The sequence below is a fragment of the Thermobia domestica genome, chromosome 1 (assembly GCF_964235325.1).
Source record: "Thermobia domestica chromosome 1, izTheDome1.hap1.1, whole genome shotgun sequence".
In the NCBI taxonomy this organism is placed as follows: domain Eukaryota; kingdom Metazoa; phylum Arthropoda; class Insecta; order Zygentoma; family Lepismatidae; genus Thermobia; species Thermobia domestica.
This window is the reverse complement of record NC_137454.1, coordinates 174078216-174103130: the sequence shown is the minus strand read 5'-3', so window position 1 is coordinate 174103130 and position 24915 is coordinate 174078216. Positions and strand designations below refer to the sequence as shown.

At 33.2% G+C, this 24915-nt stretch overlaps 1 protein-coding gene across 2 annotated transcripts in view; it reads right to left on the bottom strand.

Annotated features, from left to right (window-relative positions):
• LOC145691148 (uncharacterized) overlaps positions 1–24915 on the bottom strand; it is a 202866-nt gene that overhangs the window by 27774 nt on the left and 150177 nt on the right. The window contains exons 10-11 of one of the 2 annotated variants that reach the window (XM_081766877.1): positions 10248–10387; positions 6963–7121 (exon numbers count right to left, since the gene is read on the bottom strand). In XM_081766877.1, the coding sequence (XP_081623003.1) occupies positions 6963–7121; positions 10248–10387 (299 nt within the window). The remainder of the gene's footprint in view (positions 1–6962; positions 7122–10247; positions 10388–24915) is intronic. The other variant, XM_081766878.1, reaches the window with a different exon arrangement.

Sequence of the window (24915 nt, the reverse complement as noted above, 5' to 3'; positions counted from 1 at the left end):
GGCCTTCCGTGCAGAGGATTCCACCAGTATTGCGTGTGGTTCGGCGTATGGCAACCTCCGAAAATCCATCACCACCACCACACACATACACACAGCGTATAATGGTTAACAAACGTCGCATATCGCAAGTGACAATCAACCAAGCCATATATCTATATATAAAGGATCGAATTGAGAACATCTTCCTGTTTTCAAAGTCGGTTAAAAAAGTACCATTAGTCTCAACACCTGCAGACAGGAATACTTATTAATATTAATAGATATATCTATTATAAAGGATGTTATATCTAATTAAAATACTCATACTACCTTCCTATTTTTCATAATCTCCATTATTGCATTTCCTCCAGTGTATTATTTATTTATTTATTTATTTATTTATTCATTTTGCACTGGCTAACCACACGTAACTGGACACTATACGAAAAAAAGTGATAGACATGTTCTAGTGAGGAAAGTGACTTATACATTGCAACACCAGTATAGAAAAGACAAAAGTGCAGTTCAGAACACTACAGTACACTAGAGTTGGAAGCCCATCGGATAGCGGGTCGTCTACTAGCAGTGCGTAGAGTATTAGACAGAACTTGACATATGTGGTTGCGGAACAGGGAAGTTAAAGTTCGTGGATTTACGAATATCAACGTAACAAAGAACAAATCACCCGTAATATTTTCCACCACTTGACGTCTTCACCTTGTATTTTTTCAAGTAATTACAGAACTTGCATCACGTCTATATCGAAGCCACATCAAGTTACGTAATTATATCAATTAGTATGTCCGTAAAGAACGTGTGTTACCGTTATTGAAAAACAAACGACAATCTGCTAATTAACAGTGCATTTTGCTACACATACAGTACACAGGTAAATGATTTCTTCCAGCAAAATAAAAACAGCTAATTATTATTGACAACGAGCAACAACACTTTCTAGAGCCACAAAAATTAGTTTCGTTTGATTTTCTCGAAACCTACACATGAGAATTTATCCTTAAGCATGTTATCTTGTTCAATTCGATATGATTTATTACTGATGCCTTATATTTGAGCAATATTTTAGTTAAACAGACGTTAAAATTTAAGAATTAATGATAATTTTAGGACATATTATATTAATCAAATTATATGTCATCTTGCTAGTGTCATAACAAAAAGTTTAGTGAAGATATGTTTCAGTAATAGTTTCACTTCAATAAATAGCATGGTTCCCGCACAGCACGTTATTAGGTTAACAATTTAATTGAGTTTTCTTCATTTTCTCAAAAATTACGCATCAGCTTTTACGTTCACGCATATAATTTTATTCGGCTCAATATAATCCATCGTTTGGTATATGTGTCTTTTTTTTTTTTTTGTTTTGTTAGATGCTAATAATATTTAGAATTTATTAGGTTTTAACTGTTTAATCAATAAAATCTCTTCATTATATGTATCTGAATCACAGAAATTTTATTTTTTTAATATATGAAGTTTACATGTTTGTTGTTTTATTACACGTATGGTTTGAAATATCATATGGAGTGAACATTCATGAGGCTAAGGGGGTTTAACTAAGAAGAAACTTTCGTATAATTTTAATGCTATTTTTTAAAATTATTATCACGATTTGAAAATTGAATAATTAAAAAAAGAAGATACTTACTTTAAATTTATGTGTTCGTAATCCGTTGTATTCCCACTGTACGTTTAAAACATGCGTGTGAGCGGAACCGTAAAAAGGGGACAGGAGAGGGAGATTGACGGGAATTATATGTCAAATTTTACCCTATAAACTCGCAAAGAGTCATAAATTTATTCCACAGTCAGCGGTTCTCTCCGAAGGTGTGCCAACGCAGTGATCACCACACTGGAGATGGGTAGTTTTCTGCCAGGTCTTCATTTTAAAATAATATTTAGATATAAAATAATATAAAAACAATTACACACTCTAAAGAAAAACCTACGAGCCTGTTTGTGTACCACATGATACTTACAACTATCGCTTTTTGTTATGAAATGAAGCCAAGCATCTCACGTCTAATTGCAGGGATAAGTTAAAATAATTACAACTTTGAACTCCGGACACTATGATCACTTGTTGCAACATGACTGCTAGATTGAAGCTAGAAACGAGAGGACGCGGGTTTGCTAAAGCGCATTTAAATCAAATCCGCCTTCCAAGCTCCTCCTGAGTCTAGACATCTTATAGGTTTCGGGAAGTGCGTTATATTCGAGTGTAACCTCTTTAGATTTCCCAGCAGAGAAATAATTGAAAAGCTCAACCAGCTCAAATATACAGGTACTATGCTATTTATCCTGTGGAAATGAAAGATGAAGAACCATTGCCAGAAAAATTTACCCTCAGAAACATTACAATGTGAGTTTGACCACGCTATCCGTTTGAAATTTCATCGAAACCTTACGAATTAAAGCCCACCAGTTCAATATTCTGATAATGTTGTCAGCTCGTATAATTGTCACATCATCAAGCCCAAGAGAATGCAATGTCCCTGCTTACAGCATCAGCTGATTTAATGTTATGTTGAATGGTCATGTTTAGGCCTACAGCATCAGATCTGAAAAGTGGAGCAACAACTGATACAAGTACAACTGCTACAAGACCATGAATGAAATACAGTTCTAACCATGAATGAAATACAGTAATGATGAAAGTGTGTTGTAGAATTGCTTTTCCTAGTGTGGCATCATAGTGTTATAGGTTATTCACGACGCAGTGACAACATAGAATTGTACAACATTCCAGATAATTAAATACTGTCAATACTATGTGGAGATTTTCTAATATAGATTACAACGAGAACGAATGACAATGGAAAGCTGAAAGTGATGTAGGGTTGTAAATACACTAGCCTAACAGGAAGAAAAGGAGAAAACTTATCGATGTTGATATATATACAGAACTAACAAAATATCTATTTCAAGACCGTAAATTTAGAAGTTACAAATAAAATAATATGTTGACAAAATGTATTAATGATGAACCAGGTATCAAGTAAGTTGAAGACAAGGTATATAGTTTACATCGTTATAAGGCCCAAGTTATTTCGATGATGATTATGGAAAGTATCTGTTGCAGACACTATTATACCTGAATAACAATGCTCATCTAGTGGGTTGGCCCGTTCAGAATTTTGACCTAAACCCTTTGACAACTGAGACATGACTTGGGGCTTGAGTTTAAATATATTCTTTCTTCGAACTTCTCTATGCTTAAAGACGAGCCACTGTATCTCGCAAGCTAATTATAGCTATTAGTGTTTCAGTATATGTGTATGATTTTGGCAAGTTTTCTAAATCAATAATGATTTTACACATTATTAATAATATTTTATTTAATAACATAATCTGATAAACAATAAAAAGTAGTTGCTATGTCTCGAAACATCATTTTAAAGACAATAATGTTATGTCACAGTATTCATCGAAAGTTCGATCGTAGGTCATGTGACTTTGTAACACACAACATCGTATCCGCGAATTTTCTCAATGGTTCTCTCAATTCTAATTACATTATCATTTCATTGCTTCCATTTCCTCTTATACACTCATTCCAATTTTCCCATAATCATTCATTTATACTTATCATCCATTTCTGTTAGCAAAAAGGGTAAAATCATGATACTTCATTTCGTAGAATATCACCGTAAACTTTTCTTCTTTTTAATGTGTAAAGCATATCCTGATTGAAAGTTTCAAAAATAAATTTCCAAGGATTGATTGTTTTATTAATATTGTATTAAGAAAGCGATTAATGGATATTTATCAGCAGCAAAATTTGCTGCAAAGAAATTACATTTACCGCAGTGGTGAAATTAGTAGAAAAGTGTCTATACAAATGATCCTATGAACTGTTCTTGGACTATTTTCTTCTCTTAACATTATACAAAAGGACTAAAACAATGCCACACTTAAGCCATTAGAAATTATACTGGATGCACTACGAATTTGATTAAAAACAGGATTTTTCGGTAGAGTTTTCTTGGGGTAAATTATATTTGCCATTACATTTGTACTGTAAATTAGTAAGAAAACTTACAGAACTATTGACTAAAACAACTTGGATCAACAGGCATTCTTATAAATTTATCACTTGAAAATTTACGATTTCGGTTAAATACTGGATCCAAACTGCAAGTCGAAGCTTGCGCTACACGATTTTTACCCATTTCGTACCATGGCATTCTTTCTAGGGTAGATGATTCAATTCCGTGGAGTACATGAAAAGTGGCTTGCTTTGCAGTAAAGCCTGTCACCTATGTCAACAATGGATTGCATCACTAATGGTACATTGCACAAGATAAATTAGGCTATTAGGACTGAATTTCACAAAATTATATATATTGCAAATATATGGTATAAAGATATTACAAGCCACCCGCCAATAATTCGTTTTACTTGAAATTTCGTAATTCCACCCAATCAGTCGGTTGGTTGGTTTGAAGGTTTAGCGTCCCTTTCAGCAACGTGTAAGCTTATTGGCAACCTATCACGATAATTTTACTTTTCGCTCAATAGGTAGTCTGTGGACTTGTAGCACAATGGCTTCTCCTGAAGGAGCCCCTCCAAGTATATGTATGGGCCTTTTCGTTCTCCGAACAACGAAATCAAACCATAGATGTTCAAACAATTCTTCTTTCCTGCCTTGCACACACCCTCAATGACGTTAGCCAACATCGGAGTGAAGAGAAAAAAATATTGAAAGCTAATTCAATAGTGTTAATTACTATTTAATTCTGTTGATTGTAGCCAGTAAACATTTTATTGTGTGAAAGTTTTCTTTCGCCTCCCGCCACTATGACTTTGCTGAATTTTGTTACATACGGAAGGTAATCAGTGACGTTTTTTCCAGGTGATTTGGGCGAATTAACACAAAAAAGTGGCCAGCACTACGCGCCCAAAAGTTACATGAGAGAACAGCCACAACTCTTGGTTCTGTAGAAATTGTAAAAATTTGTGAAAATAAATTAATTAATTAAAAAATGTTTCGTCCAAAAGCTTGTGATAAGTTTAACCAGTGTTACAAAGGCTGTGAAAGTATTTTCGTAGATAATTCCTTGTAAAGTTAACGTAAATTATATTCCTTCCGGTCATTCGTACACGTCGTAACATTCTTAAAATATGGGCAAATATAAATTCCTTTGTAACTGCGTAGTGTGTAAATTCAAAATAACAAAAATGTAGAATATTCATTTACTACGAACCTGATAAGATATTAAATCTTAGTGCATTATACAAATGATATTTTTTTGTTGTGATGTAAAATTATATTTTATGTTCACGTAAATATGACTTAGATTAAAAAAAAAAAAAGAAAGAAAGAAAGAAAAAAGAAATCGCTACCAAACAAATTTCACCAACTCAAAGTGTCTTCTTGGTCATTTTGAAAGTAACATGGAAGCAGTGAATGTTTGTGTTTATATGTTTCAATGTGCATGCTAAGATAAATTAATTCTAGGATTTGTGTGTTGTAGTATGTGTACCTGTCCATAATAATATTCTAATTTGAGGTTACACGCGGTTGCGCTCATTACAAGTGATTCAAGGGTATTCATGGTTTGAAGGGCCCTTGTCCCTCAAAGTTCCCTGACCAATTTGAGTCCGTTTTTGGTTCCACGTTGTTGTTTTTTTTTTAGGGCTTGCTATGAAAAATTTATGAAGAGATCGTTCCCGATGAACAATATATTATTCAATATATATTGGAGACATATGATTAAACGAGGCATATGTGACTCCAACCGGATCCCCTAGATGATTACGTGAGACAGTGACTGAATGTGTGTGTCATCATTTAACTAAGCAGAACTATCAAAGGTAGTTAACGATTTATTATTTCTGTCACTTGAATAAATAACTAACCACATGGAAGGCCTGTCATAACTTAACTCCGAACCATCAGCCCCAAATGAGAATCGAATTCAGACTTGTTATCTCGTTCGAAACATATTCCAATCCTTTAATGTTATAAACGAGACTATATGAGACGGACCAATAATGTGGGATCCAAACCACATGAGCTCCCACCGGGAATCGAACTCGAGTCTCCCATGCGGAACGCGCGTACGCTAACCATATAGCCACGAGGGAGCTCTTTACCCAGTCAGTCATTATGACAGTATTTAATATTAATTTTTAGTGCTTAATTTACGTATATAATGATTACAGAGCCATATGTTTAACAGCCAAGATGCTAAGAGAATAATTAATAAATCCCTTTTATTAGTAAATATATGTTATGTGTAAATATCTAACAATGGGTGTAACTACTAGAAAGTTCTTCAGAGAGAATGCTTCCTGATTTTGTGAGTTCGTAAAGATCTCATCTTGTACAAGTTAAGATAGCATGTGCAAATTCAATCATACAAAATACATACTACATATCTATAAAAGTTAGAGATAGCATGCGCAAATTCAATTATCAAAATATATGCAATATTTTATCTGTACAAGTTAGAAATATCTACATAGCATCCTTACATTCAATCATACAAAATATATACGATATCTTTTCTGTACAAGTTAGAAATATCTAGGTAGCATATGCAAATTCAATCATACAAAATATATACAATATCTTATCCTCTACGAGTTAGAGACATCATGCGCAAATTCAACCATATAAAATACATACTACATATTATCCTTTAAGTTAAGAGAGAAATGCGCGAATTCAATTACAAAAATACACACATTTTATTCTGTATAAGTTAGAAACAGCATGATCAAATTCGGTCATAAAAAGTACACACTACATCTTATTCCGTACAACAAGTTAGAAATAGCATGCACAAATTCAATCATGCAAAATACATATTCTTGTCTTATAGCTGGAAACCTAAAGGAGAAAAATGTCAGCACTAAGATTCCAAAATCTTTTTATAACTTCAGGATTTCCCGAAATTATTGACGGGTCGATATAATTTAATGCGTATTGTATATAATATTATTGATTTGCTTATTACCTTCGCCTTCAGCTGAAGTATAATCTGCAAGTAATTGATGCTGTTCTGCCAATTTATAGATAATATTTCCATTCTGTCCATGAATCCATTGTGCACCAGTTTCTACAAATGAATCGTTCAAAGGCTGTGAACGCACCCTGCCCCCTACATAGTTTTGAGCTTAAAATAAAAGAATACGAGTAAGTACTCTATGTGCAATTAACGAAAATTACTCTATAAATTGGACGAATGAATTTATTCAAAACTAAAGTTTTTTTTTATCCTTTCCTTCTTTATTTAATTCACTGCTCATGATGGTTTATTCTAAACACCTTCTTATAATATATTGGAAAAATATTTTCATACAATTTCTTATTATGCACCTACACAGAAACTTAAACGGAATTACATATGTAGTTTCATACAACAAAATATAAACTTTCATCTGTGAATTGCTGTTAATTGCAGATATTCAGTCTTGGAGAACTAGAAGTTGTTGCAACGCGACATTTAGAATACCACATACAATACAATATGTTATTTAAAGTTTATTTTATGCCTGCTTTGGACCTCAGATTTACTAAATCCTCGTCCCTACATGTCATTAATTTGCATAAAACGAAATAGGAGTCACTATTCTAATATTTACGCGTGCCATGGAAGAAAAGAAAGAAACGAATAACTCAAGATGTAAAAGCCAACACCATTAATCTAATCCAACTTTCTCAAATTTGAAGTTAGTATGTTACTCTCTCTGCCATATATCACTCAGTCTGTAGTGTTCTCGTGAGTTCCCTCGTGGCTATGTGAATAGGGTATGTGCCTTTGGCGTGGAAGACAAAGGTTCGATTCTCGGCAGAAGCTCATGTGGTTTGGATTCCACGTTAAGCTATAGGTCTACGTCTCATACAGCCTACCCGCTGAAAGGGAAGCTAAATTCAAATCTAACTAACTAAATAACTGTAATGTTCTCGCAATAAGTCTTCGAGTTGGTATTCGAAACGTCGGAAATGGGCAACTTATATAATATGACTGAAACTTATAATAAAGCTAAAGAAAGATATTGTTAAAGCATTACTAATCCTACTCCTTTTGTTCTTAATAAATGTAGTAATCTTGCACTTGTGGTACAAGGTTTATTTCTTTGGGAAAATTTTTTGTTATAGGTAAGTACTGTTAAATTTTCCGAGAAATGGAAAATCTATTACACTAAAACGCTATGTATATTACTTCCACATAGTAAGAGTCGTGATATTCGAGCGAAGCAAAACACAGTGACTTTCTATTCCATAAGTAAGCTCTATGTAACTGTTGACAAAGACAATAGCAAGAACTGTCGAAACAGTCCCAGTAAATTTCTTGCGACGCAATTTAAAATTAAGTTCTAAATATTTTTTCGCTGCTGAGGACGCTCAACGGCGTCCAGTACTGAATTTGGCATATGCACAGGACGCCGCTCGACGCTTGTCCCTGCAGCTGATTCACTTTCCCACCAATACCTGCACTAGCGCTGGCGGGAAAGTGAATCAGCTGCAGGGACAAGCGTCGAGCGGCGTCCTGCGCATATGCCAAATTCAGTACTGGACGCCGAAGGGCGCGCTCAGCAGCGAACGTGTTAAATGACAATGCTTTACATTTTTACTAGTTTAATTTTCCTAGTCTGATAATGTTCCAACCATACTTGGAGACATATTATGCGATGCTCTAAGATGTTTTTGGAGACATCGCTTTTATATGGCACACTTGAGCCGCAGGGAAGGGCAAACATGACGAAAATATTCTAAGCGGTGTAACATTTTTAAGGATTTTTTTAAATTTACAAATAAAATACATTAAATTAAAAAGAAAGATTATATAGAAGAAAATAACATTATTACAGAACTTTTCCCATTGAAATAACATTAAAAATGCAACACGAAAATACGGTTTCTCATAAAGAGCAGTAAAACCTGTTAATTTGGCCACTTCTCCACGTCGGCCTTCTGACCAATTTAGTCTTTTCTTGTAGAAGCTACATTTTCCTAAGTAAGGCATGCATTACTTATTACTTTGAAAATGGCAGCAGTAAGTAATGTTATTCCCATACTGCTAATGATTAAGTATGTTGCACGCTTACGTCATATTCATTTCTTAGAAACCTCTTCAGAACATCTTTTAACACTGTATAGTTCGGAAGGTTCAAACACAAACCAGAAAAGTGTAAAAATTATTCTTTGGAAGTACCTACCCCAGAAATACAGGAGGTATAGATATTGCCTTAATGTCTATTGTTGTCGAATGTATGAAACGATCAGTGTCATTAAGCCTTCCTTTTCATTCACATTCAACAATTTAAAGAAACTTGATAGTTCAGTGCAGGAGTATTTATTGAATTGTATGTCCTTTGGTTTCGTCACATGTTCGTATATTTTTCGTCTAGGAAGCTTGCAGGAAATAAATAACAAAAGATGATTGGATGTAGTTACAGTGTTAAACAAAAGCAAAAATATAGTAGGAAAAGTTTTTATTTCGTTTTTGTGCTTGCTGGGGGAAAAGGTTAAAAAATAAACAAACCTAATATATACTAACAGTGTGAGTGCAGCCGCTTTTGGTATTTGGCCATTAGAGATGTACGATGTTTTAGAGTGTTTCTTGCAACTGACGATCTCATCTGCATCTATCGTTATAGGTGAAAGAGAGAAAAGTACAAAGTATGTATCGTAGCGTATTGTAGAGAATTAGCATATTGAAATTACAAAATTTAAATCATAGTATGCGAATAACACTGAACAGATATTTATTATGTTTCTATATTCCAGATTTTTTTATTATAGCTATATACTTAGAAAACATGAACTAAATAATAATTAGGTATTGTATTAGAAATACTTATAGTTTTAGCTTCAAAATATATTTATTTATTGTAAGTTGGCCATTTTTCAATAGAACCAATAATGGCCAATATAGACAGGTTTTACTGCGCTTATTAGATACATTTTCAATGCCATTTTAAGGACAAAGAAGATATTGTGGAAAATATTTGAACAAACTTCGAATCGAAATAAAAAATTTGAGCATTCCGTTTTTAAAAGTCGACTTTCATTGTTTCGAAAGTTGTAGATATCATTGTTTGATAAGAATATTCTCGATTTATTTGTGGAACTTTTTTTTATATATTTTGATACAATTCTAGTTTCTTTATTTTAGAAAATGAGGCAGTGCAATCTCAGACACTTTGTATATTATTTACTTAAGAAACCAATATATGTCCATTAAAAATCAAGTGAATTAATATTTTAAGTATACAAATGAAAATATGACTATTACCTTCCAAGACAACGAAATTTTCTACCCCTCCTTCTAAAAGCATTTTAGCAGCTCCGAGTCCTGCCATACCACCTCCGATTATTATAACATCATACAGGTGAGACTCTTTCTTTTCATTATCAATTACGGAAGTCTGTATGCTGAAAAAAGTACTCTTTAGTTAAAAATAATCCATATAAGAAAATATCATGATAGATGCAAAATAAATTGCATTCATCGAACTGTATTCCATATATTTGGAAGATTATAGTAAATGCAGCTTTGTGCACAAAGTATGTAATAAGAATAAAAATAATAACTGAAGAATATAAGGCAATAGTTATAGAAATACACGGTAAGCACATCGGATAAAAAGCTGTCACCTTCTCTAGAACTAACACTTGTCCTTTCCTACAGTTGTAGATGAGGTAACATCGTCGATTACGCATAACCAGAGGTTGAGGTTATATGACATATACACCGTACACTCCAGGGGGGGGGGGCGATCGGGGCGATCGCCCCCCCAGAAGAGGAAACTTTCTTATTTTATATATATAAATAAAACCCATCCCAAAGTTTGGAGCCCTTAAAAGTAGCAGTATGACAACCCACCGCCCCCCCCCCCAGTAGTCAGTCCTGGATCCGCCCATGGTACACCCTCTGCTTAATCTTAGTCATTAGAGTATACCTTCTATTTCAAGGGGTGTAGTAGGTCTACTTCTTTCTTTACTTACGTTTATATTTACTAATTTATTTATTTATTTAATCGAGTCATGATTCCACTGATAAAATGCTATCTCTGTTTTCTTTAAATCTTATTCTTAGCCACTCTTTAAATATATAGATACACGAAAAAATCCGTTCTTTCTCACTGCTCTGCGATCCCAAAAGAGAGAAAGAAAAATGGAAATATTACACCATTTTGTCTCTGTCCAAGTTCGTTTTATTTTGATCAGTGAATGTCAGTACGAAATTTTTGTTTAACTGTAACATTCGTATTTCCACCCTCCTCCACACCACAATTTTCTTAATTCCTTCTACATAGTACATCGGACACGATGTTCTCAGTTCCTTCTGCGTACCTACACTCATTTATGGTTTTACCGGAGTGTGTTTAGCTAAGGAGTATCATCAAGAAACTAGTAGAAAATGTTTTTATACTATAAAACAGTCTCGTAGCATTTATATTTTAAAGGAATTAGCAATACATGTGTTTTACACTGTTAATTTAAATTCTCTGTTGTCATATATGTCTTTTATGTTAACCACAGATGTTCATAAAACACCGTCTACTCTGTAGAAATTTTAGGATCTACACTATTGCACATGACTGTTGCAGTTATCTGGTTAACTAAATTAAGTGTGCCAGTAGGTTGTAGGGAAAAACTCGTTTAAGATGTGTCGTAGCAAATGACAAAAAGAACCATTGTGTTTGGGCATACCCATGGTCACACAGTAAATGAAGTTGTCCGACTAGTGTATTATTATTATTATTATTATTATTATTATTATTATTATTATTATTATTATTATTATTATTATTATACGAGCTGTTATAAACTAGAAAAAATAAAAATTTTAATCTCATATTTAATTGTAACAGGGCTCAAAGGATTTATAAGGGTTTAAGGAATATTCAGACATCGCGTTACACCTTATCTACCCTCAAAACTAACCAAATTTAAATCCAACTGATACTCGGTGGGACTATTTGAATAACAGGATAAACCGCAGAAATAAGGGTCTCCGTGTTTCGATGGAACTAGGCAAATGTGTGAGTGGTAAGTTCTACAAAACGGAGAAGGGGATCTAATTTTTGGTTTGGTATGCTTATTTAAATGTTAAATTTAATTTGCTTAAACTTTCAGAGCAAACGTTAAATTCATTTTTCACTCCTTAATACACACGTAATATAATGTTCCACACATTTATGTATATTGCTCACTCTACGGTGGTTTTGCCTCATAATTCTCAAACGTAGTACAAAGATGCTTCAAGTAAATGAGATTGATTGACATTCAATCTAATACCTTCTCTTCCTTAAAGCTGCGTACGTTGTTATGTAATAACAGTTAAGAACTTTAACATTTTAAAACCCAAGCATGACAGAAGGACATACGAGTGTGTTGAATTTGAATGATTCAGAGGAAGACAAATGTTAACACAGCACATTCACAAAATTAGCTTAAAATATATATGTAGTTCGTACCTCAAAACTCATAAGCCTTGGTCTATCAAGTGACGTTAAGCTCCAAACCAATATTGATATCTTTGACAGACGACAAAGCAGTTGAGTATTTTTGAGTAAACATCTCACTAGTTGAACTATACAATACACCTGAGAAATGCACATTGTATGGCTAGGTCTAAGAAAGAATGAGTAGCAGTGGTTAACGCACCGACACGCACGACATCGATCTGCGCACATTTTCACTCATTGAATTTCAACAAGTTTCATTTGTTTTAAAAATTAGATGTTGTGAAAAATAAGTTATTGTCTGCATTACTCAAGTACACTATCAAAGGAGCACTTACTGGCATGTTTAAGTTTACACTCAAATGCAGATTGAAATAATTAAACATAAGCACTGGCTAGTTCACTTTATGTTTAAGATTCAGTTATTAATTTGTCACAATTAATTATGAGATATAGTTATAGACAGACAGAAACTAGTTCCAGAAAAGTCCAAAAGAATAATCCGCAAGATGCCAATTAGTCACAGTAATGGCAGTAATAAACTCTGTTAAGTATCGCAATTAAAACTGCTCATTCCAAAATAAGAACATCTTATTATATATTAAGATGTACTCTACAGCATTTATCAGTATCCATTTGTTGAGTTCACAAATATTTTATTAGAACGACCTCAAATGCAAATAGCATCCATTCCCATCGATTCAGCTTACTCAATTTAATAAAAGCTTTCTTCAAACATTTACAGACCATTCCTTAGTAATATGAAATTATCAGATGAGTACAATTAAAAAAAAAAAAAAAAAATGTTTGAAAATGCTCTCTTTTATTACATTGTTAGAGCATATTAAGTGCATATTTTAACACATTTAACAGCATAGTTGCATGCATATTTCATGAATTTTAAGTGCATAAAAATCCGATGTCTAAATATAACAAAACCAAACCGAAATACAGACCATTATTTCGCCTCACACGAACTTTTATTGTTAAATATAAATTTTAAAATTTAACTTAACGCCAGTAACGCATCAAAGCTTTTATTTGGGACTGTAACAATATTTTATGTTCTTCTTAAATAATGAAAATGAATTTACAAAGTGTTAATTCTTATAGATAATGAAGTTCTTATTAACTCACAGACTCTTGAACGAAGTCTTATAAACATATATCGTTCTCTAAAATGGCAGTAGCAAATTTACTATTGCTTCTAAGATTATCGGTCCCATTTCAATAATTTATAAAACATTAGAGATATCTGATTAACCACGAAATCTTGAAAGTAGTAGGCCTTATTATAGATCTTCGCCCACATTGACACGATTCCTTCATATATTACTATATATCAAATCACTGATCTATTCTATTTTCTTATATTTTAAATCTATATCAAATCTATGAAATAGTAATCTCAGTACCTCACTTGAAACACACAATCAACTGGATGGACATCGTATTTACATTAATTTAAAAAATAATAACAACTAGTTAAATTAATTAAGATATGTTTAAATGAAATCCCGAGTAAGAAAAAAAATTGTACACGAGCTTTCACGTCAAGAATGATCTGAAACAAGGAGATGCACTGTTGCCATTTTAATTCAGTTTTGTTCTGGAATACGCTATAAGGAAAACTAGCAATCAGGGACTAGAGCAGAATGGTACTCGAACAGGTTATGGCTTATGCTGATGATTTCAATTTGATAGGAGATGATACAAGGAAAATAGAAATTCAGAGATTTTATTAAACGCCTGCAGGGACTGGGTTTAGCAGTAAATGGAGAGAAAATTTACATGTATTTAGATACTTTAAAATATCAAGTAATGCTTTCAATAATGTGAACACTTTTTAATATTTAGGATCAACATTAACAAACCAAAGCCATGTCTACAGAAAAATTAAATGTCGACTGAAAAAGCAGGAAATTCGTATTATTCAATCCAAACTGTTATGTTTTCACGAATTCTGTAGAAAGATTTGAAGCTTAAACTGTATAAAACTATAATTATGTCTGTTGAGCTGTATGATCGAGAAACGTGATCGCTTACTTTGAGGGAAGAACGCAATTGAAAACAAAATCTTAGGACAAATATTCGGACCAAAGAGGGACGGAAATGGAAAATGGCGGAAACTTTATAACGATGAACTGAATAACTTGTTCATAACGATGAACTGTTTACCAAATATTGTAAGGCTCGTTTAGTCTAAGATGGGCAGGTTATGTAGCCAGCATAGAAGGAAGTACGAACACTTTCAAAACTTGACTGGAAACCCAATTGAGAAGAAGCCCATTACCAAGACCTAATCATAGATAGGAGGGCAATATTAAGATGGATCTTGCACAAAATAAAAATGCAAAGTAGACATTGAATCCAGTTGGCTAAGAACAGAACAGAAGTCAATGGAGATGTTTTGTGAATGTGTCATTGACCTTTTGGGTTCCATAGTCCATAGAATTAGTCTGTTGTATTTACATTTTTGTGCTGTATGCAGACAATTACCGACAACATTATGATACACGATTTAATAGATAGTTTTGATGATGATGATTATAATAATAATAATAATAATAATAATAATAATAATAATAATAATAATAATAATAATAATAATAATAATAATAATAATAATAATAATAATAATATAATGAAAAGATGAACCATATCATCAAGTTGACAGTAATAGGAAGACAATCTTCACTTAACTTCATATAAGAATGTTTTGCTCATTCTTTTCCTTTTTCCTCTTAATTACGTGTTATTTGTATACTGCCTGGCTCAAACCTCTTGACATTTGATGAGAGCCAATAAAGTGCGAAGGCGACGTTGTCAGATTACCACTTCCCTTCAAGCGTGGAAACTATATTAAACGGTCGCAAGTAACTTATATATCAGTAAATAACTTTGCTTTTACAAATATATAATAATTGACAACAATAAAAAACCATAGTAAAATAAAGCATACCTTCAAAAATGTTCCCTGCTAATCCAGAGGCGAAGCTAATGGTTTGTCCTCATCATCACTGTCGTCATTATCACTACCTTCGGTCGTATTAATTATTATATTATTATATGTTCTAAAATTTCTTCACGTGCGTACTATTTCTTTTAAGAAAACATCTTGCAATATTTCTGCATGTTTCACACAAGCAGCCCATTGTTCGCGTGCCACTTTATCGAGTTCTTCGGTAACTAGTTTTTTTTTTTTTTTTTTTTTTTTTTTTTTTTTTTTTTTTTAATCCGAAATTTTAAAGCTGCGCCAGCTTCACTTGAGTCCAAATAAACTCAATTGCATTACACCGTATATTAGCAATGGTACGGGGAAAGTCGGATAATTTTGTGTCCTCTTTCGATAGCAAGTTGATCCAATTTGTATATCTTCTGTCTGTTCTTAAAAGATAGTACTTTTTCTAGGAGTTCTGTTTTAGTTTCTGAGAGGGAGAAGGTCTACTAAGGGACATAGTGAAACGCAAAGATAATACAGTTTGACCTAATCTTCGCTACTGCGAAATACTATAACGATCTACACTAATTATCTAAAGGCTACAATGAAATTTTCTTCCAGACACACCAAATTAAACATTCATACTAAGGGTGATACTATGATTCTTTGTTTCTCCAGTTATTGAAAGGCTATCTGGTTGTGGGGGTTTTATCTCCAACGTGGGCTCTTGTTTCGCAGTTTCTGTATACATATACAGCTGCGTGATATATATCTGGGGTATATGTGACTTAACATGTAAACAAAAGAACTATAATAAAAGCTGAACCACTTGACCTATGAATGTGATTTTTTTCGTATATGTTTAGAAGAACAATGTCCTTTTTTTTGGAGTAGGAAAGAAATCCTCAAGAACAATAATCTTATCGAGCGGATTAGCGCAAATTCTACAAGCGAGAATTATGAAGTTCGTATGCAAAATGAAATGAAATCTTTGAGTTTTACGTCCCCACGATTATTCCGGTTAGGCTAAAGGAGACGGTGATGATGAGTGATGAATGAAATGGTGGAATGAAGAAAGTGGGAGGAAACGGGAGAACCCCGAGAAAACCCACGCACACGATGTTTGTCCACCACAAAGTTCACTTGGCGGGGGCTGGGATCGAACCCGGGACCCAAGAAGTTCGTATGCAGCAACGCAGCAACGGAAGTGGGACATGCCTAGACAACGGAAGGGGACATGCTTCAAACGTCAAGAGATTTGAGCCAGAGGTAGTCATATTTTTCTGCTATTACTACTGTTAACTCGGAAAAGATGTAATGAAAGTACAATGCGTCTTGTTCAGAAGAAAATTACAGGGAATCAATTTACAATTGGTTACTGTAACTTACTGACGGCTGTAGTTGGGATTATGATCCAACACTGAACTTTGGAAAGAGACACATTGGTAATCATGGTAATCAGATTAACTAGTCGATCATAAAATTGACTATGTTTTAATTATCTTCTTATATATAGTACGGAACTGTTACACAAAATCTCCCAGTTACATAGTATCTTCAGCATGTTCCCGTTTACAACTATCATGTAAATACTTTTTGTTATAATTTTTATTTTATCGTAAATATACGAGAATAAAAAAAATATCCATACTTTCTCTCATTAGATCATGCACCTGGTTTTTGCCCTCATATGTTAAAAGTTTATACTGTTGTGGTAATGCTATGAGAATTTGATCTTAGGTGCTCCATTTATCTTTCTTTTATTGCAGAGAGAACATGTCCGCTCTGTTGGCACTGTGAGCCAAGGAAGAACAGAAGACAGTTTCTCTTCACAGGAATAATCCCATGGGCTCCTCTTTATGGTTGAGAATTCAGAGTGGAAATATGGAGTGCAAATAATAAGGATCACTAATGAAAAAGAAATTCACGACTCAAACTTCAGCTGAAAAGGTGTTTTGGGACTCAAAATAGCCTACCTGATTTTAAAAAGTACAATATATAGTGATTTGCTTTCCAACATCTAAAACCAACAATTCGCACCAAACTGCGAGGCTAATCAAAGTGCAAGAACACTCATAACGCAAACTGATAGTCCTGTAATAATTTAAACTAGTGCTTTATTACACAATTTCAGCGAACAACATAAATAAAAACTGTTGGAAAATACATGAATGGGTGAAAATTAAATGAAATCTTTTAGTTTTACGTCCCATGGATACGCCGGTTAGGCTAAAGGAGAGAGTGATGATGAGCAATGAAGGAAATGATGGAATGAAGAAAGTAGGAGGAAACGGGAAGATACCAAGATGGTGTTTGTCCACCATAAAGTCCACTTGATCGACAGACAATTATACTCTGTTTGGTGGCCTGTTCGGAATATCTTGCATCACGAACTGCTACCATCTGGACAAATAATTGCAACTGAATATTAGTAATAATTGGAACGTAGTATGAAAAATTGAAAACCTTCTATTTTTAAGAGTCAGCGCTCGTTAATTATTAAGATGGTATTCTGTTTTTAGACAAAGTGAAGCCACATATTCCTAAGGTCACTCGTAAGACTATTATCCTACATGGTTCAGAAACACTAATACATCTCTCATATTCCTTAGACATTACACCGTTCGTTCCATTCGTTAAGCAACCATCTACAGAGATGATGGTTCGAAACCCTCGACTAGCTGTTCTACACACTGGCCTACTACCCTGCTTTGCTGAATTCTATCGTATGTAATCCACAGGAATGTACTTTCCTCTCATTAACACACTGTAATTTAATAAGGATGATTAGTTTGACTAAAGTAATATCATATTAAAGGAGTCACCATTTCCATTACTTACAGATAGACTTTCTTCACACAAAATTGAATAAAGTACACAGCATAGTTAAAGGAATGTTAGTATAGAATAAAGGTTTTTTTTTAAGAAAAAGAACAAAGAAAAAAGACAGTTAAACATATATTTAATAGGTTTTATTAAGAAGCACTACTAATTACAAAACAAACAATTATATTAAATGTCTTTAAAATCTCCCACAAACATTAAAAGAACTCAAATACTATAATCACCTCAAACATTGGCATTGAAAACACAGATTTCGAAACAATACAAGCTCTGTTTTGACCCGCTAAAAACGTAAATTTTTAAATTGAGCTTAGTATTGCATTAACTATACAGAATTTCCAGCAAAAGAACAGAAAAAACACAAAATATATTAATTGAAGATTCTAAGTTTCTCTAGCAATATTAGTTTTTACTTTTATGTGTGAAGAGTAATAAAGAGATCACAAACAAACAATTAAACAATTCATTCAAGAAGAAGATGATAACTTATTGTGATTCCAATATTATCTACTTCGGAAAAGAAATTAAATTCTATTTGTTACACATTTAAAATAAAAACGAGGTTAATTTATAAAATAATTTCGTTTTTCTTTTAATGTGTAATAAACAGAACTTAATTTCTTATAATATTAATTTATATTTACTACAAAACTGACAACATAATTAAAAGTAAATCTCTTCTCATTATTCACATATGTACTACAATAACCTTACCTACCATACACAAATCTTTAAAAAAAAAGAATGTGAAAAAGTACTTGAGATTTTTTTTCCAAAATACTAATTTATAACCAAAGACAAATATATGTACCCACATTTCACCGAAAAAAAATGTTATGAAGTAACTATAGAAAAAGAACAATAACAAAGTTCACAACAGTAACCTATCGGAAGACTCCTGCTCTGTCTGCATTTTGACTAATTTCCATTTACTTCATCGGTTGGTTACAACATAGTCTTTTTCTCTAAGACATTTACAAAAAGACAACCTTCTCAACTAACGTACCACAGAAATATTATTTTACCTACTAGTTTTTAATAAATTATCACTTTATTAATAAAAAAATAAAATTTGATGAGATATGTCACTTACTTTTTACACGTTGATTCATTATGTACATCCCTTTATGCTAATTATCTTTTTGGTTAGGCTTGCGTTAACGTATTTTCCGTAATAGTAAAACATGTCTCACACAGGTAATGGCTTAATTTTGTTTAATCTGCTATTTTTAAAATTACAAGTTAGGTCTTTAATTATAAACCACTCTGACAAGTAAATTCGTGCAGAAAGTAGACAAATTCAGGTAAGATTAAAATGCGATTTCTTTTTTAATAATTTATCTCTGACGTAAAGACACAGTTTAATTTTTGATGTCCTTCCTTACTCTCGTATAATGTATTTAAAAGTAGCATAATTCTTTTCAATGATACGAAGAGGGATACAATGTCTGAGTAACTGCGTAGTGACTTCACGAATGACAGAATATATAGCTGTTCAGGAAACGGGCTGTGTAGCGTAGTGTGGTGTAGTTAACGCATTAGCACACCAACCTGGGGACCTGGATTTAATTTTCGGTCCATTCGTGAATTGTTTTCACTCTTTATATATCACAAAATTTGCACCTACAAAGGCATTGATGTGATATAATATCGGTTATTTCCTTCATTTATCAGATACAAAGAGAGCTTATCAATATTAATAAATACAAAGTTAGTTATACATTTGGTTTCAGTTAAGCATAACGCTAGGTTGTAATTAATATTGGTAAACTGAGAAATATGCATACATATACAAAAGGAACAGAAACCAAATGATTTTTGTTTTTTCAGGGTCTTATACAGAGAAAGATAGAGAGATTGTATTAGGATACTGTTTAAAAATCAATAAATTATTTTAAGCTGAACAATCATTTAAAGATTCGCTGCTCACAATGGAATTCTTTATATAAATATGTGCGAGAACATAGATGTTTATGTTATCTGCATATGCAGGAACACAAAGCATAATTTTGTCTACCATACTGAATCAACTACCAATTTCATATAAAATCATTCCCTTAATTCAAAATTACATTTTATTCTTAGTAATCAACTATATTAGACCAAAAGCTATCAGTACTGAGTCTGACGAATAATTCATCGTAAAACATTTGGTACACAATAATTAATGCACTTCGTCTTTAAATTTTTTCTTACAAAAATAAATGTTAACAATATTCCCGTATGTCTTTATTTCCTCATAGACAATCATAGCTTCGCAGTTGTCGTTTTACTGTAAAACAAAATAATAAGAAAAGTCTCTGTTAAATTACTGAAATAGTATCTACCCTTTAAAAAAAAAAATTAAGATGATGGTTGTTTTATTTATAAAGAATCGAAAAACTCATGTTAACTTCTAATTTGTTTTAGATGATAAATAACTAAATAAATATATAAAAGAAGCTAGACGAAATAGGAACATTTATTCTCTGCTCTGGGTTCTGTTGTATATGTTCAAAGCAGGATATCTTTGAGTATACAGCGTTACTGGAAAAAGATATAAGTGAAGAGAACCTTCTATCTCTGTCAGAGGACAATAAAAAAATTATAGACGGTCTACTAGACTGAATTAGCCTATGTCAATTCAATAAGGTAATAAATGGGGAATGAAAAATCTGATAAACATAATTACACGTCTTGTTTATTACTACAATTACTAGGACATAGAAACGGAGAGGAGAAAAGAGCCCAGATGTTATCCAGTTTATGGACACTATATTTACATAGGGCTAGTACAAATGAGCTTCCTGATATCGTTCGCATCTTGGGCTGTAAGTATAAGGCGTAGAATATTGAAGTACAGCATGAAAAAAGAAATTCACTAGGTTTCGTTTGAGGTAAGTTTCGTGGAGGTCTTAGTACACCAGTTTGACCGCTAGGCGCGCATAAGAAAAGCTCATGTGCAAAGCACCAGCAAATGGACTGTAAAGGCTGGTAAAGAGCTTGGTATACCACATCAGATATACTGAAAGTGCTGCGGAAACCATCCTTGCCAGCTAATCTTGATGATCTAAAGAATCGAATCAGAGCAGCTGTAGATAGCGTTGACCAGGATATGCTCCGATATGTGTGGATGGAGTTAAAATTACTGTGTGGACGTGTTACATGACTAAAGCAAAGCACATCGAACACTTGTAGCAACTCTAGCTGAAAATTGTAATTTTTTCTCTTTATGCAGTATGTTTAAATGTTCTACTTCTTATACGTTTAACACAAGATGCGAATGGTATCAGAGACATCATTTGTAGTAGCCCTGTGTTTTATATATTGTGTATAGTTATCAAAATAATAATAATAATAATAATAATAATAATAAAAATAATAATAATAAAAAAACATCTTAACTACAGTAAATACAACTGAATTGATTAATCCACAGTTGGTCCATCCTTAAGCCAGTAGTAGTTCTTATATTTGTCACTCCTGTGTTACTTCAATTTATAATTCCTGAAACGTTTTAAGGAAATAGTGAAAAGTTCTTCAGTGCAATCCTCAGTTGCATCAGCAATGATGAATGTAAAAATCAAATAAACTCGCTACTTCATAACTGAATATACACGTTCAAGGCGAGTAATTAAGCGGGTCAGGAAGGTAGTGGCTACAGGACTCTCACAGTAATAAATTATCACTTTTTTCACACGGAAATTGCTGTGGAAAATGTTTCTACACAAACAACCAGTTCAACAAGAAGTCTCTTTCCAACTATGAACCCTAACATTAAAAGTGCAAATAGTGTTTATGAAGTGATTTGATTTCTTTATATAAATTACTTTCCTGGTGAGCAAAGCCACGGCTTAAGTGGCCGAAACCATCCAGTAAAAATATTGCAGACAAAATCCACGGAATTAATGTTTCTACTCATCACTTTAATAATGTGAATGAATTATGTTACAGCTGAAAAAACAAAGAAGTCATGCATTTCAAATTGTATAGTACTTACCTCAACGCCCTTAGTAATTTCTTCAATTTCGCTGAATTTTTCGATTGTAATCATCTATTTTAGTTATACACCAAAAATAGGTTTAAAGGAAAAGGATAAAATAAACAGGAACATGGGATAAAGGAAAACCTACGAACAGAACGGGAAAGGATTATGAGATGGGAATAATTTTAATTTAAAAGATCTGTAAATTACTTAAAACATAAGTTTCACAAGGTTTCAAAAACAGATCACGGTGCACAAAATTCTAGTCATATAAAAGACAGTCGAAGGTAAATTCTATACAATTTGATTGTATTGCTTTCTCCTGCTTTCTTTAAAAGTTATATATTTGTGTAATAAATCCCTCAGATGAAATATTATTATTATTATTATTATTATTATTATTATTATTATTATTATTATTATTATTATTATTATTATTATTATTATTATTATTATAAATAGGAACTATGATTGGATGTTCATATTTTGCTGGAAAATTGAAAATCTCAATGCAAATTTCAGAATTGAAAATAAAACACTGCTCTTGCTGATATCACAGCAGACCTCAGCTTCCCTTTGCGAGAATAATAGGAGAAGTGGCAGGAAAATTCTACACCGTTTTAACTACACAGCTTACTTATCGCACAGAGAAGGAAGCCTCACGCAGATGGAGAGAGACTCATTCTACTAGCATGCAAGGAGATTCTCGGTTGTATCTTGGGAGATAAATATACGAAACGAATTGACACGGTGTTCCTTTTAGACAATATGGTGTTTAAAAAGAACTGATTAAATTGCATCAAATGAGGGGGAAAAAAAGGATTATATCAAAGACGAAAATAGTTTTTTTTTTTTTTTCTACAAGTTGATGAGAGCACAGATGTTGCAAATATGGCTAATTTAGTGTGTTTTGTGAGGTATATCGAAGATAACGAATTTGCTGAGGAATTTCTGTTTACTGAAGATCTAAAAACAAGAACCACTTCGGAGAAATTTTTTCAGAAATTGGATGAATTTGTGAAAAAACAAAAAAGGCTTCAGTGGGAGAAATGTGTAGGATTATGTACTGACGGTGCTCGTACAATGATAGGGGAAAAAATAGTGAGTTAGTTGCTTAAGGTATGAAGTCAGCACCTCAAATAAGACGAGTTCATTGCTGTCTTCACCGCGAAGCTTTGGTTGCTATAAAAGTGTCCTGCTGGTTTAAACTCTACATTATCACAAGCTATTAATATTGTAAATTTTATCAAATCAAAGTCATAAAATTCCAGATTATTTTCTGTTCTGAATCACGAAATAGGAGCTGAATATGAGCATTTGCTGTTTCATACAGAGATCCGACGGCTCTCACTAGGGTGTGTTCAACCAGGATTTTTCAATTACACTGTTCACATGACGAAAATTGGCTTTTGCTAGCTTACCTTGCTAATACATTCAGTAAATATAATGAATTACACAAGAGCTTTCAATTGGTGAACATTGCTTTAATTTGAGTGCGTAATAATAATAACAATAATAATAATAATAATAATAATAATAATAATAATAATAATAATAATAATAATAATAATAATAATAATAATAAACTAAACTTGTCAAAAAACTTGAACCAGCAATGAAAGAAATCTTCAAGAATAAAATGTCAATGTTTCCTTTTGTTGAAAGCTATATTCAGGAAAACAACAACTTCTTTACAATGGTCTTACTTAAAAAAAAAAATCGAACCAGCAATCTTGGGTTTTATTACTGTCGAATTTTGCACAAATTTGAATGTTCGGCTATTTTATCACTGCGTGCTATTCTTTTATTGTTACTTCATATAGAAAGACCGAGTGTAGTGTGCAATTCGCGTTTTCCTATAGTTATTTTCAAAGATTTACTCTCTCTCTCTCTCTCTCTCTCTCTATATATATATATATATATATATATATATATATATTTATTTGGTCTAGGAATTAATTCGTGCGGGTGGACAAGAGATGGCGCAACGAACGGAGCGTCCCACAGTTCCGTGTATCCACACATGTGTTGCAAACCCCTGTCATCGCGTATCGTTCGTAGTATAGGGCAGTGGATTAAAGCGTCAACAACACCAGTTTGTAGTTAAGTGAACATGGCGCAATTTGTGCCTGATAAAGTGTTTTTGCGGGGTGTCCTGCTGCATTACTTTAACATGCAGAAAAGTGCGACTGAAAGTCATCGTATTTTGGTGGAAGTGTATGGTGACCATGCTCTAGCTGAGCGAACGTGTCAGAAGTGGTTTGCACGGTTTAAAAGTGGTGATTTCGGCTTGGCAGACCAAGAGCGAGCTGGACAGCCAAAAAAATTTCAAGACGAAGAATTGACAGCATTGCTCGAGCAGGATTCGTGTCAAACGCAGGAACAACTTGCAGCAGCATTAGGCGTTGATCAAACAACAGTCTCCAAACGCTTGAAAGCCATGGGAATGATTCAAAAGATGTCACATTGGGTTCCACATGAATTGAAAGACAGAGACGTTGAAAGACGAAAAACCATTTGCGAATTGCTGCTTCAACGACAGAGCAGAAAGGGGTTTCTGCATCGAATTATTACGGGTGATGAGAAATGGATCCATTACGAGAACCCTAAACGAAAAAGGCCTGGGTGAAACCAGGTGAACCAGGTCCATCACAACCAAAACGAGATATTCACTGTGCAAAGGTTATGCTGTGCATATGGTGGGATATGAAAGGTGTGGTGTACTATGAGCTGCTGCAACCGG